At 49.0% G+C, this 17,791-nt stretch overlaps 1 protein-coding gene across 1 annotated transcript in view; it reads left to right on the forward strand.

Annotated features, from left to right (window-relative positions):
• The window catches only part of MARCHF4 (membrane associated ring-CH-type finger 4), a 110,269-nt gene that overhangs the window by 70,123 nt on the left and 22,355 nt on the right, over window positions 1-17,791 (forward strand). The window contains exon 2 of the mRNA XM_032402536.1: window positions 12,953-13,108. Within this exon, the coding sequence (XP_032258427.1) occupies window positions 12,953-13,108 (156 nt within the window). The remainder of the gene's footprint in view (window positions 1-12,952; window positions 13,109-17,791) is intronic.

The following is a 17,791-nucleotide window of genomic DNA, read 5'->3' on the forward strand; positions in this document are numbered from 1 at the left end:
CACATTGAGTCTGGAGCAGGCCACATGACTTGGCCAATGGGACATTACGAACTTGATATAAACAAAGGCTTGAAAAGTGCTTGCACATCTGGGCCGACCCTCTCTTGCTGGCAGGAACTCTCCCGGAATTATGTGAACAAGCCCAGGCAGTCCTACTGGATGATAAGAGACATGTGGGCAGGGGGGCTCCCGTCTTAGATCAGCCATCCTCTAGCCAGCTCGCATATGCAGGAGCAAGCCCAGCCAAGCTCAGCCAAACCAGATCAGCAGAAGTACTCAGCCAACTTGTAGACTTGTGAAAAATAATAAATGCTTGTTATACCACTAATTTTGGGGTGCATATGCAGGAGGATAGTTAGCAGCTGAAACTAAATGACACAGCTAATAAATGGCAGAGCTAGAAGTTGTTTGATCTTAAAACCTGTGCATCGTCCATTCATTGTGAAAAGAAAGAAGAAGGCTGAAATTGTAGCAAGGAAATTAAGGCCAGATGACACCTTTAACAGCAAAGTCACCCAGTCACACAAGGGTATCGCTATCTTAAAGGGCAATTATCCGGGTGAGGGGTGTTAACTGTGGGACCCATTAGTCCCAGGTGTCTTAGCCTTGTAGTCTGCCACCCCAGAGACTGAGCTATACTGAGACTCTTGACAAGAATACTCTGAGTCATCCTTGTCATCATCCATCAGGTCTCTGGAGAAGAAAAGCACCCCCCTCCCCAGCACCCAGTCTAAGAGAACCAGGTGCCCACAGGTTCTCCTTTATGGTTGAAATTCTCCTCCAGCATTGCCTCAGTTATCTTGCTGTGAATTCTGGACTTAACTCTGCCCCAATCCTGCAGTCACCTCCTGCTCGTACTCCATAGTGGAAAGAAAGGTAGAAAAGCATAGACCACTGCGTTTTCTGAGCCTTTTCTCTCAGGGTTGCAGCTATGGGAATACTGACTGTTGCCCATGAGAATGTGGAGAAAGGACGAGACCTTGAATACGAGGCAGTAACAGGAGGTACTACACACTGTAATGATATGGATGGAAGATGGGTCATCTTGCGCAAGACCAGCTTGGTAGCATATACCAACAGTCTTAAAAATGCCCATGCCCTTTGAGTTAGTAATTCCATTCCAGGACTCTTTTTTTTTTTTTTTTTTTTTTTTAAGATTTATTTATTTATTTGAGAGAGAGAGTGAGTGAGTGGGCATGAGTGCGGGGAGGGGCAGAGGGAGAGAATCTCCAGCAGACGCCCTACCAAGTGTGGAGCCCGACACGGGGCTCGATCTCACAACCCCAAGATCACAACCCAGCTGAAATCAAGAGCTGGATGCTTAACCAACTGAGCCACCTAGACTCCCCTCCAGGATTATCTTTTAAGGAAATAATCATGGGTATGAACCATGAAATCATGGATCACCATGAGAAATTTTCAATGACATAGTGTGAATAGAAAGACACAAGTTAAAAATAGGCTGTATATTACATTCCTAATTTGGGGGAAACTATGTGTATGTGGGGTGCATAGTTATGAGGAAAACTTTGATATATAATGAATCTCTACATATTTCTATATGACCTTTTCTCCCCCAGCTTCTGGATATGAGGATCCTTGGCTGTCTGGGACATAGCAGGAAAGCTTGCCTTAAAAACTTAAGCAACTGGTGAAGGTCTAGAAAAAAGAGGTTGAAATGATGCCTGACATGAGAATGGGATCTAAAAATAGGACTTTTCACTGACGGACGACTGCTGAGGGGAAGATGAATACAGTTTTAATCACGAAATCTAAAGGGGAGGAGCAACATGCATTTGGATCACCAAATCCCAGAAATTGACTGAAATCCCAGAAAAGTCTTGATTGTTTGCCTAACCACCTTGTCATCTAAAAAAGGTTAAAGGCAAATAAAAGGAAGTGATATTTTATATACCAGCCACTAATTAAATGAAATGCAGGGCAAAAAAACATGGTAAAAGCTGAGAATCTAGATGGGTTTGAGAAAGCACGTCTTAGTACATGTGTGGCGTGGACAGGCGCCATCTTGTGGTCTCAGCACCAGGGCCCAGAGCCGGTGCTCAACCAAGGCCACCGAACAGCTCCTAAATGAAGGAGACTATGGGCTATAGTCTCAATCTTTTGAAGGGAAACACCGCTGGTACATAAATATCCCACCAATACTTGAGTGCAGAAGCTTGGGCTGTTCTATGAACTTTGGGCTTGTCTGCACTGGTTTTCTTTTCTTTTCTCTTCTTTTCTTTCTTCTTCCTTCCTTCCTCCCTCCCTCCCTCCCTCCTTCCTTCCTTCCTTCCTTCCTCCCTCCTTCCTTCCTTCTTTCCCTCCTTTCTTAAAGATTTTATTTATTTGAGAGAGAGAGAGCACAAGCAGGGGGGAGGGCCAAAGAGAGAAGGATAAGCAGACTCCCAGCTGAGCAGGGAGCGGGACCCCAGGACCCTGGGATCATGACCCGACCCGAAAGCAGATGCTTAACCTATTGATCCACCCAGGCGCCCCTGCACTGGTTTTCACATATGGATCTAAAAGGGCACTGGATAAGTGTGGGAGGCTCTGGGCCCCCGTTTCCTGACATTATCTCTGTACAGGAGCACCTCCTATGTCAGGGTTGGGGACAGGTCCTCTGCCCAGAGGCTGGGGGATAAAGCAAAGGGCCTTTGAAGACCACCCTCTTCCCAGCCCCAGAAGTAAGGAATATAGAATTCTTTCAAACAAAAAGTAAAATTGCCAAGATGACAGAAGCTACAACCACTTGGAGCAGCTTAGCAGAAGCTTGGAGTCAACAGACCGGAGTCTATTCACACGCCATAGTAATTCAAATTCTACTTAGCGTGCTTATTCCTGACAGGGAAGCGGAGCCAAGACTTCAGGAATAGTATGCTTCCTTGAGAGGTGTGAAGAGAACGGGGCTGAGCTTTCAGCAGGCTCTGGAACGGGTATCGCCCTGTGCAAGGCCTCAGTCCTGCAAGGGTGGAAGCTCTGGACCCATGGGGGGAGGGTGCCCCACCGCACCACGGCCCTCCCTGGGCTTCGGGCTTTCCAGTCTGAATGGAGGATTATCTGAATGAAGCTTGTCACAAAGAAAAAGTGCAAGTCCCATACAGAGAAAGCTGAAAAGCACGTCAGTGTTTATACTCTTTACAAAGCAGGCAGAGGAAATTATGGGGCAAAACTCTCTTTTCCCTCTCTTACTTCCCTTCTCTCGCTCAGCTCTTTGTGATACAGATCATTCTAGCCTCTCCAGCCCTGCTTTCACTTCCCCTCATTCCTGTGCCTCCAAGGGCCTCACAGAGCCCTTGGTTGGCCCTGTGAACACACGTTCACAGCCTTGCCTGAAAGGGGGCAGAGAGGAGTGATGGCTGGAAACACTCCCGGCTCAAGGCCTTGTCATTTATCCCCTCATGGGAGGAAGGAGCAGAGGCATGTGAGGGACAAGGCGTGGGGAGGACTCCTAAGAGACACGGAGGCCAGCAGGTGGATGTGAGCCAGGGTATCTCTTTTGTCCTTCCCTCCCCCAAAATAACAGGGTAGTTAGCAGCACCTGGAGGCTCCTGGCCTTCATCACACTGTTATTACCTTCCACTCATTATCCAGGCTTCCGAGCAGCTTAAGTACTCCCCAGTTTCAAACTGATGAGCTTCATTTACAAGGTGGTCAAGTGAGGTGCTTAGTAAGGTAGCAAACTGCAGAGACACCCCATCCGCAGCGCGAGAGAGCAGCATCCTCCGCCTGCCCCCTTTCGTTAGGATGTGGAGACTCCAGAGGCTTGGTGGGTACATGAGTGACAATAAGTAATGATCTACAGTGGGCACCCACTATGTGTCAGGCAGGGTTCTAAATACTCGCGCATTATTTCCTTGAATCTTCATGAGACCCTAGGGAGGCAGGAAGTATCTTTGGCCCCGCTTTACCTGAGCAGACTTGCCACGGTCACATAGATAATAAAAATGGTAGAGCAAGGACTGAAACCAGCCAGTCTGGTTACTGCTGGCCCCGGTAGCCGTGCTATCCAGCCTCCTGCATGGCAAGTGCTTAGGACAACATGGGGGGGGGGGGGGCAGCGCATGCTCCGTGAGCGTGAACTACTAAGACAGCTATGGCAGCCACAGCATTTATAAAAGCGTATAGATGCAGGCGCGCCTGGGTGGCTCAGTTAGTTAAGCGGCTGCCTTCGGCTCAGGTCATGATCCTGGAGTCCCGGGATCGAGTCCCACATCGGGCTCCCTGCTCGGTGGGGAGTCTGCTTCTCCCTCTGATCCTCCCCCTCTCATGCTCTCTGTCTCCCATTCTCTCTCTCAGATAAATAAATAAAATCTTTAAAAAAAAAAAAAAGCATATAGATGCAGATGACGGGGCTGGGGCTCAGAGTGGGTAAGTCGCTTGCACAATGGCATTCACCCACTGAGTGGAAGAACCAGGATTTGAACTCAGCGGTCAAAGCTGGCATATGGGGCCTAGCACATAGTAAGTGTTCAATATGTGTTAGCTATTGGTATTTGTTTTTATCTCTGTATACATAAGAGTCTTAGAGTGATGCAGAAGACAGAAGGCTTGCTAAAAAGTATCTGGTCCAGGGCTTTGCAAAATCAATCTTAGCCAACCTTGCTTCAAGACAGGAAGAGTGGGTTCACATGGAATCAGAATCTCTGGAGCAAAGCCTGGGTATCCTCATAACAAGATTCCAGGTGGTTCTTGCGTACACTGACTTCTGAGAAGTCAGGAATCAAGGTCTGGATGGCTTAAAGCCAAGGTCACCAGCCAGAGGGTGGCAGAGCCGGGGTTGGCCCCCAGGAAAGACCCAGCTTTTTTGCTTTGTAGGAGCCAGCCCTACAGAAGATTCTGAGAGCCTAGGGTTGTGATTCAAAACATCCATGAAGTTCAACCCATCCTCATAGTTCATTTGCACTTGTAACATCTGCTGTATCCCCTCAACACAGAGCGATATATTAATTACTGTGACAGAAAATTAATTTTTGTAGAATTTCACCACAACCCCTTCCAGTAATACAAAGGTTTTGCACAATTGGAGCTGGGCTTCCCTCTGCCAGCATGTAGGGAGTAAGGAGGGCTGACCCCAGGGGGTAATTGAGAACTTGCCCTTTAACTTGCCATTGACTCGTGCCCTTGGCTCGGCCTGACTTGTGGGAAAGAAAGAGGACACAGTGACCTGGAATCTCCACACTTTCAACCTGGCGGCCTGGAACCCTGGAAACGGGCCCAGCCGGCTGCCATATGCAAATAGCCCAATTCTGGCCAGCTGAGGTTTATCAAAATTACATTTTTCTATTGAGTCAGGCAGAGGATTGAGGGCAGATGAGCCTTTAATTTTAGCTCTTTGGTAACAACGGTGATGGCCATGATGAGTTACACGGAAAGACAAACGGACAGTATATTGCACATTTAGGTCATTAGAAATACAGATATGGTTATGAATATACACATAAGCTATGACCTTCTTTCTTTCCACCAGCCCCTGTACAGTGTGGTTTGTTTATTATGCAGACCATGTTTGACTTTATGGAATTGGATGTTATTTAAATTCAATTATTGTGAGGTTAAGTTCTTCTTTCTAGTACCAGTTGAGTAAATTTAGAGGCAGTTAGAGAAAATAGGTACATTTGTCTTATACCAGTTAAATTATAAGGGGAAAAGCATTGCAGGAATAAAATAACTATCATGAAAATGAAAAACCATGGTTTGGAGGGTTGGGTTTGGGCTTGTGTGTTTGTTTTCCTTGTCTCTTTCCATATTCCTTTTTTTGAGCTGATGAACAGGAAGGCTGGAGACTTTTTCATGAAGGGGGAGGCAGATTATATGTGTGTGTTTTGTGTGTGTGTGTGTGTGTGTGTGTGTGAAAGTAAGCTGCTGGTATGAGAGCAGAACTAGAAATAATTATGTGGTTAATTGGATTTAGTGTAGATAACTATAGCTCATTAAGACCTTAACTTTTTTTTTTTCTACTTAGTAACAGAGTTCTTTCTTCTTAAAATCAAATTATCTTGCAAAAATTCCGGATTTCCTTGTGCGAGTGTTGATTACACTGTTAGTCTCCAGAAGCCAAGGTTTGGCCCTGACGCCCCTGAGCGTGGAAGTGAGAAGCTGGCCTGGCCTGGCTGGGAAGGGGGCCTGCTACATGCCCTGGATGGGTGACAGAGCCAAAAGATAGGCCCGGAAGGGCTCCAGGCAGAAAACAAAGAGCTGCCCATACACGGCCTGACACAATATGTAGAGAATTCAGAATTGCCTGTCTGTGTATAATAATGGATTCTGGGGCCATGGGGATCTCTGAAGTCATCTTGCCCATCAGCCTGTCTCCATAGATAAGGGGGAAACTTGCTTTATCATCCTCCAGGGCAGAGAGTCCCACCTTCTCCTATTTATTTCTCGACTACAACCTTTGCTGGTAAGAAGGTCTTCATGATAGGTCATTTCTCTTGATCATAATACCAGGATACTTTGGCCTCTTGTAGGTCTCTGGAATCAAGAAATTGTTGCCTGGCCTCCTGCAGGAAGAAGACACCTGGAAGGTTTTCCTTCAAGGCACTTGCCCCATCTGTGCTCCTGCTTTGTTTCCTTTCTCCCCAGCCCTCCCCCACCAATCCAGATCACAGCTACATAAATAGTTGGCCAATATCATGGACCAGTTTGGCTGCGTCTGTAGAGTTGGAAGGATGTGTTATTGATGAACCTTACTGTTAGTTGATCCTCCAAATATGTGGAGTGCAGGGAGTGGTACAAAACAGTTCTTTCCCTATCAAGTCAACTCTCCATCCTCAGACTACCCAGAATGGACACTAGGGAGTCCCTACTTTCTTTGGTATCCCTCCCTTTTCCTACCCACACTCGCTCCTTATTCTTCACCACAATCCTAATGAACTGCTTCTACTCTTATGCCCATTCTTCCCCACCCAAGGACACATGGCTTCTGGGTCTACCCCGGAGGGGAAATTCTGATTGTAAGGCTTTAGGTCCTCTGTGTCTTCACAGTGGAGCATCTATAAGGCTACTGTAACTTTCCTTATTAATCTAGACTGCATCTCAGAGAAAACGTTAATGTATTACTTTGCTTACAAAAATCTCTCTCTCTTAATTTTGATTTAACCAATATCAGATGGGGAGGATCTGCCAAGGGTTGGAGTGTGAGGAGGAGGAAGTGAGGAGGTAGTTAGCCTGTCCTCCACCACTACCACATCAGTTAACACCCAATGAACACTGCCTGGAATTGGCTTCAGAGAAGAGGGGCACAGGGGGAAAGGGTTTCTGCCTCTGTGTTTGTATGTTCCTGGGGGAGCCAGCAAGGTCAGCTCTCTGATGAACAGGCCGCTGGGGGCAGGAGAAGAGGAGACGAGCAGGTGATGCTGAAGCTGGCAGAGATGCTGTGGGTATAGCCTGCTGGACAGAACTGGTTTCAGAGCCTTCCTCTGCCTTTCTCCTGAGCAAGTTGCAGCCTCTTTGAGTGGGTTTCTGTATCTGTAAAACAGGAGAAGTAATTATTAGCCTCATTTGGTTATTGAGGTAGTAGGTGGTAGAATGTCAATGAAAGCATTTTGTTAGAATTGTGAAATGTTTATAACATTAGGATTTTTAATAGGAGAATGTTACATAAAGGGTGAAGAGAGAAGGCAGGAAATTGATCAACGTTTGAAGGAGGTGACAAGGTGGGCTTAGAGGGAAGGAGCTCTGCTATGACCCCTCCTATAACCCCTTACATGTGAGCCAGCATTTGCCGAGAGCTGACCGGGTGCCAGTCATGGTGCTAAATATATTCCCTTACTACAGTCCTCCCCCAGTCTCACAGATGAGCCCTTTTATCTAATAGAAAGGACCCTCTATGCTGCCAGCAATCATACCTTATTTCTCCCGTCTAATCACTCTTAAACTCCCGCAGATGACTATTTTATACCAATTCTCAGACCTCCAACACCGCCTCCCCCACCTTCACTCTCAGCCCATGACTTTGCTTCATACTTCACGTAGACAATGAAGAAATCAAGGAAAACTCGCCAAATCCACGCTTAATTCTCAGTTCTCATCCAACTTTACCCATCAGCAGCATTTGACAAGGCCGTGGCTCCCTTTTTTTTGAAACACCTTGTCTTCTTGTTTGGCTGTTGGAACACACATGTTCCACACATCGTGGAAATCTGTGAATGGAGAAACCACTGGAGTGTTCCCTTCTCCTCTCACTGACCTTCCCTCTCAGCCTCTTCTCCTGCTGCTTTCCCTTCTCCCAAGCTCCAACATGTTGGCATCCTCCAGGGAGCAGCCCCGGTATCCCTCTCTTTCCCTACCCACACTTACTCCTTTGGTGATTTCACCCAGACTTATGGCTTTAAACACCATCTGTATATCAGTGACTCTCAAATTTATGTCTTGAGCCTGGACCTCTCCCCTAAACTCCAGACTAGTATCTATTGCAGTCTCTGATGCCTATTTAATAAGCATGTCCAAAACTGAGCTCCCATTCTGCCCTCCAAAACCTGCTCCTCCCTCAGTCTTTTCCATCTCAAATGAGAGCAATTCTCCATCCTTCTTATGGCTCAAGTCAATATCAGCATCATCCTTGTTTTCCTTCCTCTCATGTACCCATCTAATCCATCAGCAAATCTTATTATCTGTATCTTCAAAATGTATCTAGAAACAGACCACTTCTCAGAACTCCCACTGCTTCCATACGGGTCCAAAACACCATCCTCACCCACCCAGATGCCTGCAACAGCCTCCTGTCTTTCTACTTGGCCCTTCTGTCGAGTCTGTTTTCAAGACAGCAGCCAAAGTGATCCTGTCAAATATGGTCAGATCATGACACTCTCCTCTCCTCAAAACCCTCATGACTTCCCATCTCATTCACAGTAAGGGCCAAGTCCTTAAAATGGCCCACAAGCCTCTCCTAATTTGTCCCTCATTCTTCATCCTCATTATATCTCTGACCTCATCTCCTACTCCCCTTTCCCTCACTCACTTTACCCCAGCACATCAGCCTCTTTGATGTCCCTACAACATGCCAGGCATGCTTCTGCCTCAGGGCCTTTGCACTGAAATGTCCAGCCCCCAGATGTCTGCATGCTTTGCTCCCTGACCTTCGTCAAGTCTTTGCTCAAATGTCCCCATTTGGTGAACCCTTTCATAGCCAACCTATTTAGAATTTCAACCTGCCCCTTTCCTGGTATTCTATTTTCCTTTCCCCTGCTCATTTTTCTCTATAGCACATGATAGCATCTAAGGAACTAATAGTTTGTTTATATTTTTTATTGTCTGTCTCTCTCTACTAGAGAATTTTGGTCAGTTCCATTCACTGCTGTATCCTTGTCACCTAGAACAGAACCTGAAACATACTAGATGAATACTTGATGAATAAAGGAATGACTGAATGAGGCCCAGAGAGGTTAAGCAACTTTCCCAGGGTCACACAGATTGTAAGAGCCTGGATATACCCGAGACTTCTCAAGATCAGAGTCCAAGCTCTTAACCACCACATGAGTGGCAATAAAGGAAGATGCCCCCAAACTGCACCCCAAGGCTAGGGTTTCTATTGTCTCCTTTGTTCTGATCTTCCGGAGGAGCTGCAAACTGCAACGGGGCTGGAGTCTTTGCATCACTAGACTGTATTTGTTTCTTTCTGCTCAGTGGCAGGGATGCCCGGTGCTCGTGTGGATGGAAGGGGAAATCTTGGCTTACCTGCCATTGCCATGGCAACCAGGTAACCTAAGGATTCCAGAAGCGAGTCCTTTCAGATTGAGATGGGGGACAATCGAAGCAAACCGGAAATAAACAGAAAGAAATCTGTGAATGGAGAAACCACTGGAGTCTTGCATCTGCAGCTCGCTGTGTCATTGGCAGTAAGAAGAATCCACCCTGTTCTCTTCCTCAGCCACCGGCTCAGCCACAGCCAAGGGCTGCAGATCAATTGTCCTGCCTCCTGCCTCGAGCATGATCCCACTTAACCCCTCCAAGAGGCCCACGCTCTTCTGTTCAGCATCCCCAGGGAAGGAGAGCACACCCCCACCCTGTGCTCTCAGCATCCCCCTCGTAACCCAGAGGACATTCCTGGGCCACAAGTTGGCAGATCTGTGTTCTGACCTCTTATCCACTTCACAAGGGCAGGCTCCCCTCTCTCAGGGGCTCCGTTGACCTTTTACCTATGGCCTGGCTCCTTCCTTCCTTATTTGCTAGCAGAGAATAAAATAGAGCTATAGTAGGGGAAAAAAAACTATGAAATTAAAGTCCTCATGGAAATGGGAGTTAGAATTGTAACACACGCACAAGGGGACTTACTTGTGCCAGGCGCCGTCTCCAGCACCTCTGTGGGTGTGATATCATTCTATCCTTACAGCCACGCTTGGAGGGGGCAAGAGTTGCTAGCAACAGAAAGACGAAGAAGGCTCAGAGAGGTTGAGGGATTTGCCCAAGTTTGCACAGCTGGTGAGCATGAAGAGGCATTCAAACCTAAGGAGTCCATCTCTGAAAACCATGCTCTTCATTCCTCCCCCACACTGTGTCCGTTGGGGGCGGGGCAATTCGAGAAGACCCGAGTTTTCTTGCCTTAGCCATTCCCTGGGCCCCAGAGCCCCGAGCAGATATTGAGAAGTGTCTGGTGCCCTTTGCATTTAATGAGCCCCTTTGATCTGTGGCATTTGCTGAGCTCTGCAGACAAGATGGTAATAATAAAAAAATAATACAAATAAAAATAAATAAGATAAATAAATAAAATAAAAATTACAAAAAGAAAAGATGGTAATAATCACCCCAACCCAAGGGCTGGAGCCTCAGGAGCTGGGCCGGCGGGGGGCTCATCCTCTGCCACACCCTGGTGCCCTTCCAGTCAGCGAACACTCCGCATTGTGCACCTGTGATGTGCTGGGCTCTGTGGGACACACGGGAGCATCTGAGTCCTGGAAAGCACAGAGAGCAAGTGCCAAACTCTGGGTGGCAGTGCAGGGAGAAGAGACAGGCATGCAGCTAGCAGGCGTGAGAGACTTGGCGGAGGGGCCCGGGTGGGGGGGGTGGAGGACGCAGGCAGAGGTGCGGGAGGGACAGCGGGGACAGAGTGCCCAGGAGGGATGAACAGAGTGGGGTGCTGAGAAGTTTGGCGTCTGGTGTCAGAAAGACCAGGCTTCCCGTTCTGGCCACGCCACCGGCCGGCTGAGTGACTTGGAACTGGTCACTGAACCTCCCTCTTCCTACACTCAGAGATGTTTACCACTTCCCCTTCCCTGCCCCGACACTTCAGCTTTTCACGGAGTTGACTTCAAAGCTCATCTTCGTGAAGTCTAACCTGATCCGTCGGGCCACTGGCTCATTTCCACTTCTCTTGCTCCTGAAGATGCATAGACCTGACCAGCCAAAGACGGGAAAGCGTCCACGTTAAGGCCTCCTAGAAGCCTTAAACATAAAGAAGATGATGGCCCTTCTCCCAAATGTACATAAAAATATACCAGATCATAAAATACAAAACTTATGTAAATGCCAAGGTTAAAATAACATCTTTCCAGATTTACTGTTTTTTTGCAAAAATCCTGGATTGCTTCCTTCATCAGAGTTAAACTTTTCCAACAGTTTTGGTGTCCTTGCTTTCTAATCTTTGTAGCACCCGAAGTGAGTTCCTATTCTGCCTTTTGAGTTGTCCGGTTCTGGGGGGAGAGCGTGGGGGACGAGGAGCCGCCGGGGACACAGTGCTCGTTTGGCCTCTGGGCCCCATAGCCAGGCATTGGGACCAGGCTGGGTCATGCTCTGCCCTTCCCCACGACAGTGTGTGGCAGTCCGGGGCCCCCTGTGAGCACTGGTGGTGTGTTCGCACATCCAGAGTCACGCTGGAGAGCTCAGGTCTTGTTATCAGTTGTGCCCAGCCAACAGCCCTCGCTGCCCTGTCCCCTAGCTGCTGGAACAGCTCCTTGGAAGCAAGGAGTGCAGCCCTTCTCGGTCACTTGGCAGCGTTGCCAGGGACCGGAAGTAATGTCTCTTACTTCATTGGCAATTTGACATGGCTGCTTAACAACCCGATTAATCAAACCCAGCTCAGCCTGTTAGAATTAATGAGCCTAGGAAATGCTGCCATGAATAATGAGGGCTTTGCCCCTCCCCCAGCACCTCTGCCCGCTCACCCCCTCCTATTTCTTTCTCCAAGCTACACAGCAACTACTCACTACCGAGGGCCCTTTAGACCTGGAAGGCTGTGGCGGGTGCCCAGCGACGTGGGCATCTCCTGCCTCTTCTTCTCTCCCAGGTGCCACAGTTGGCCACCTGGTGCCAGAGCTGGCCATGTCCTAGGGGAGCAGAACTTCTTGTTCATCAAACAGATAGGAATGCATTTTGCCACCAACATTGCAAGGAGGATCTGTTTCAAGCACGGCACTAGGTGCTAAGGATGCAAAGATGGATAAGCTATTGTCCCTGTAAGGGGTCACGGTGCAGTAACCCAGAGACAAATGGGGGAAGTGCTGCAACAGTGGGTATAGGAAGGGCAGGAGCTACAGTGAAGGGGGCCTGTCAATACTGGAGGAGCAGAGCGGGGAACTGGGAAGGGTTATATGGGGATGAGGCGCTCTGAGCGTTTCTGCTACCAAGTTCATTCATGGCACGTATATACATTGAGTGCTGGGCACTGAGCAAGGTGCTGGGGTCTGGACGTCCACGAATGGATATGATTCCCATTCTCATGGAGCAGGCATCTCATCCCTGTTCCTCAGGACAGTGCAGGTAGAGGGCTTCCATAAAAATCAACCCACTCATTTCGTAGGCACCTCAGGACTTGGGCAGCACCCAATGGGAGCCGAGCTCCGAAATGTTAGTTGAGTTCTCTGAAGTTGCCTGGCTCCCCTGTCCCCCGTGGATTCTGGTACTTCCCAACAAAGCCAGGGACTGGTTTAAGTGGTGTGGTCTGTCTTATCCGGGTGGCCCAAACCATCACTCCAGCTCCAGACCCAGAACTCACCACCCTCTGCCTCTCTCCCTGCAGGGGGAGCTGCTGAGCCCGTGCCGCTGTGATGGCTCTGTCAAGTGCACGCACCAGCCCTGCCTCATCAAGTGGATCAGCGAGCGGGGCTGCTGGAGCTGCGAGCTGTGCTACTACAAGTACCACGTCATCGCCATAAGCACAAAAAATCCTCTGCAGGTACGACCGGGGTGGGAGAATGCTTTCCCCTTAGAGTCCAGGGCAGTCTGGAGAAAAGTAACAAGATGAGCTAGGTGGGCACGATAACAGTGACATGCAGGCAGACAGGATGAGAGCTCTTGTGTTTTCTCCTCAGCCTTAGCAAGAAGAGAAAGGGATGGGTAAAGACAGAGGAAAGATTTAGAAGGAAAGATGTGTCGAGAATTAAATGGTAGACAGAATCAGTGAGCTAAGGGATGGATGGGTGGATGGATGGATGGATGGACAGATGAATGGGTGAGTGGATGGATAGATGTAAGGGTGGGTGGATGGATGGATGGGTGGATGGATGGATAGATGTAAGGATGGATGGGTGGATGGATGGATGTAAGGGTGGGTGGGCAGATGGATGGATGGATGGATGGTTGGATGGATGGATGGATATAAGGATGGGTGGGTGGATGGATGTATGTAAGGGTAGGTGGGTGGATGGAAGCAGAAAGGAAAGAAAGAAAGGAGGGAGGGAGGCAGGGAGGAAAAGAAAAGAAAGAGGGACAGACTAGAGGGCAGATGAGAGCAGGATGGAAAAAAGAGGGTGGGAGGTGTGGGAGGAAGACTGAGGGAAAGCTAAGGGTGGGAAAAGAAGAAATAAGGAGGAGGAGACTCAGCGGCCTATCCCAGACATTAAGGTGCATTCAGTTCACCTGGAATCTTGTTAACATGCAGACTGTGACTCAGGAGTCTGGGGCAGGGCCTGAGAGTCTGCATTTCTAACAACCTCTGGGTGATGCTGTTGCTGCTGGTCCATGGACCACGCTCCTCGTGACTAGGAACCGCAGAAAAATGGAGAAGAGACAGGAGAGGGAGGCAGTGAGAAACAGAAGGGAAGGAAAAAGGAAAAGGAGGGACTGAGAAGGGGCTACCATCAGGGGCAAGGGCAGAGCGGCCGGGCTGGGGTGGGGCCTGCCACATGGATTCCACAGATTGGGACAGGGCTGCACCCCCGTCCTCCCCCACCCTCCCGCCCTGCCCTGACACATCCCTCATCCCCAGCGCTGCTGGCAGGCCCTGCTCCACCTCGTAAATCCTTCAAACCCAATGGCTCTCCCTGCAAGGCGCACTCACATATAGAGAGCACTTTGCTTCTGAAAATACCTGCACATACGCACGGTCAGCCAGTGAAGCTGCCACAGAATAATGAGCCAGCACACCAGTGGCCTGGCACACTCGCTTCACTCCTCCTTTCTCCGGGCGGGGGGGGGAGGGGGCGGTGGCGCGGGGAAGAGTGGACTCTGCCGTTCCAGAAGGGCGGTGGTGTGGTGCGACTGTGGGGCTGGGGGCTTCGTGTGGAGGGGCAGCCAGAAGCCTGGAGCTGTGGTGTCCAGGCATTTTAGTTTAAACACTGTGGAGTTTTACATGAGGCGCTGCCAGGAAGGAGAGTGTGTGTGCACGCGCATGTGAGTGTGTGCGTGCGTGTGTGTGTGTGTGTGAGAGTGCTAGCACATGCCTGTGGGCCAGCAGGGGGCATCATTTCTGGAAGGAGGCATTAAAACTCCCAGGCACCTCAGCCATCCTGATGTCTATGAAGGGGTCGGAATGAGAGGAGCCTCTCCCTGTGCTGGTCCCGTCTTCAGTCATTCATTTCAAATCTTCAAGTGTCTTAAAATAGTGGTGTCGTGAGACCGCAGAGTCCATACCCTCTGGGGTGCATTCACTCTCTTCTTCTCTCATTCAAGCCTTGGGAAAGGGTCAGAGTCCAGATCCACAAGCCCACCCCCAAATCCCCCCTTGGTTCATAAACAGGCACCAGACTTTGACTCATAAAATGAAAAACCATTTAGGGATAATTTTTTCTCTGGGAGTTAAAAAAAAAAAAAAGAAAGAAAGAAAGAAAAGGTTATTCTGCTCTCTTAAGTATGGTGAGCAAATGGCAGTATTGACAATACTGATTCATGAATTTAAGTGACTAACATGTCTCTAACTGTGAGTTTCTAGGCACCGGGGACTCCCTCTGATTCTGTTGCTCTTGGAAACGCATGATGTGTGCTCAGTAAATGGCATTGCACTTTTCTGGATAGCACCAGAAGGAGGAAGTAGTTTGGCCTAGTGGCAGTATTGTGTGGTTGTGGCCCAGATTGTCCCAGCTGTGTGTCCTGGGCTTCTCAGGCCCAGCCAAGGGGGAGGCAGCCACCAGGGAGCAGCTCGTGCTCCCACAGCCCAGCGGAAGCACCTGCAGTCGGGGACGGAGCAGGCGGGCCCTCCTGCAAGCAAGTGGAGCTGCGGGTGGGGTGGCAGGGTGACAAGCCTCTGCTGTCAGAGCGGGGCGGGGGGCCTCTCCCATGTCTCAGGTCCCTCACCTCGCGGTCCAGCCCCATACAAAGCTGTGAGAAACAGTGCTCGCCCCGGCATGGTATCTCAGTGACACGCGCAAGGTTCTGTTTCTAGCAGAAGAGCCATCAAGAAAGGAATCTCGGGGTGGCCTCGGGGCTCCCTGGCTGCTCCTCACCCTCTCTCTGCTACAGCTGAACTGTAGTTATATTAATGACGTTTAGTTAGTGCTTCCTGGGGGCCACTCTAAGTCTTCACGTGTATTATCTCATTTAATACTGAAAACAACCCAATGCAGTGGGCACTGTTCTTCTTCCCAATCTACAGATGAAGCAGTGGAGGCACAGTTCGCTCACAGTTACCCTGGCGGGGCGGCTTGCACACAGGGGGCTGACTCTTCCGACCTGCGGTGTGCAGCCACGGCTTTGCTGAGTGTGTTTGGGAAGGTCCCACCTGGGGGGAGAAAAAGGAATATCCCACCGGGACGTGCGTCACTGTATTTTTACTCAAACATACTGGAAAGTGGAAATGATGCTGCCTGTCCCCTTCAAAGAGTTCTTTCATTCCACCCTCATGGCACTCTAGGGAGTGGGAAGGGCCAATGATTTCCATTGTTATGAAAGGGAAAACTGACGGTCCTTATGACTTACTGACTTCTACTAGCTGACACCGTGCAAGCTGGAGCAGAGCTCGGCCAGAACGGGGTCCTGACCCCTTCCTTGCTCAGTGCCCCTTCCGGGGTTGAAGGAAATACCCAGTCTTGGTGCTGCGGTGCGGGGGTGGGGGGGGAAGGGGGTCTCACGATACTGCGATTGGAACCTTGTTTGGAATGAAGCCCCAATGTTGGGAGTAGCAGAGTCTCTGGAGCCTTCGCCCCTTCCCAGCCTCCCTTTGAGATTTCAGAGCTGTCTTATTCTCTGTTGCTCTTTGCAGCTCTGTTCCCCGCCCCTTTCGTAGAGGCTCACATGGGACAGACAGGAGGAGAGTCTGGCTACAGCACCCCACCCTGTTTCCTTCCCATCATGCTTCAGACTGTAGTCAGGGGCCCTGCTGAGGTTCGACAGCTCACTTGGGGGACTAGGGATTAGGGTGGCTTTAGGGATTAAGGGGACCTTTCTGTGCCTCTATATTTGGGTGTTTTGAAGTCTGGAGCAGGAGAAAGTGAAGGTTATTGATCACTCAGTGGTCAAAACAAAAAGCTCAGTCAGGAACCCTCTTCATGGACGGAGAGGCAGGCTCTGGAGAAAGCATTTGTGGTGCAATATTTGAGAGGAGTCTGTAGGATCGGGCCATCTTCTGGAAAATCCCCTTGTTTTGTGTAACCCCAGGCTGGGGGAAGCAGTGGAAAATTTAAAGGCCCAATTACCTGTAATGGGATGCTATCTGTACAATTAAATGTAAAGGCTGATGTCCTACATCTAGAACAGCAAGTGAAACGTATTCCAATGGTTACAATTCCTTAGGGGCCGCTGGTCAGTCCCTCTGGAGCCGGACTCAGTGCTTGCATCCACGACAATTTAGTGCAGAGGAAGGACGCACTATTGGCAGATGGAAAGTTGTCTGATTTTTCTGGGGAGTTCAGGCTGAGATCCTGCTGGGGGTGTTCTCCATAGGGCTTTACACAAATCCCGACAATCAGAAGATTGTCCTGCCCTCTGCCTTCCCAAATGGGATCCTGTCACTTCCCTGCTTAAAACTGTTCCATAGCGTCATGTTTACTCTTAGGACACAGCCAAAATTCTGTGCATATTCTTCAAGATTCCACATGGTCTTCTCTTCTTATTTTCCCAGCTGTCTCACCCCACACTCCCTTTTGCTCTCTCTGCTCCACCCTTTCTGGTCTTCCAGGTTTTCATATTCACTATACTTTTTTTTTCTGCCACAGGACCTTTGCACACGCTTTCTCCTGTGCCTAGAGCACTCTTCCCCCCTTTCTTTGCCTAAACTCCTACTCAACTCAAGCATTGCTTCTTCTGACAAGTCGAATCCACCTATCGAAGGCTCTCATAGTTCTATGTACCACCTTCGCTTATGCCTGGTGACCTATAGTTGTAAATAAATTATTTGATCATCTGTGTTTCTTAGACTATAAATTCCATGAGGACAGAAATCTTATATGTTTTTGCTTACTGCTTTATCTCCAGCACCTAGCAGAGTACATATTTGTTGAGTGAGAGCATGAATAAATCCCAAACTAAAATCCAACTCCAGGCTCCTTTAGGCCTGTGCTACTGAGGCCAGTCATAGAATCATAGAATTTCAGAGTTGAAAACCACCCACACCTCAGCCTTCAATCCATCCTTCAATACTGCTATTAGCGTAGTGCTTTTTCTGTTAAAAAATGAGATCTCAGTGCTCATATATAGTCAGTAAATT

Source organism: Phoca vitulina, unplaced genomic scaffold (assembly GCF_004348235.1).
Source record: "Phoca vitulina isolate PV1807 unplaced genomic scaffold, GSC_HSeal_1.0 scaffold1, whole genome shotgun sequence".
Classification (NCBI taxonomy): domain Eukaryota; kingdom Metazoa; phylum Chordata; class Mammalia; order Carnivora; family Phocidae; genus Phoca; species Phoca vitulina.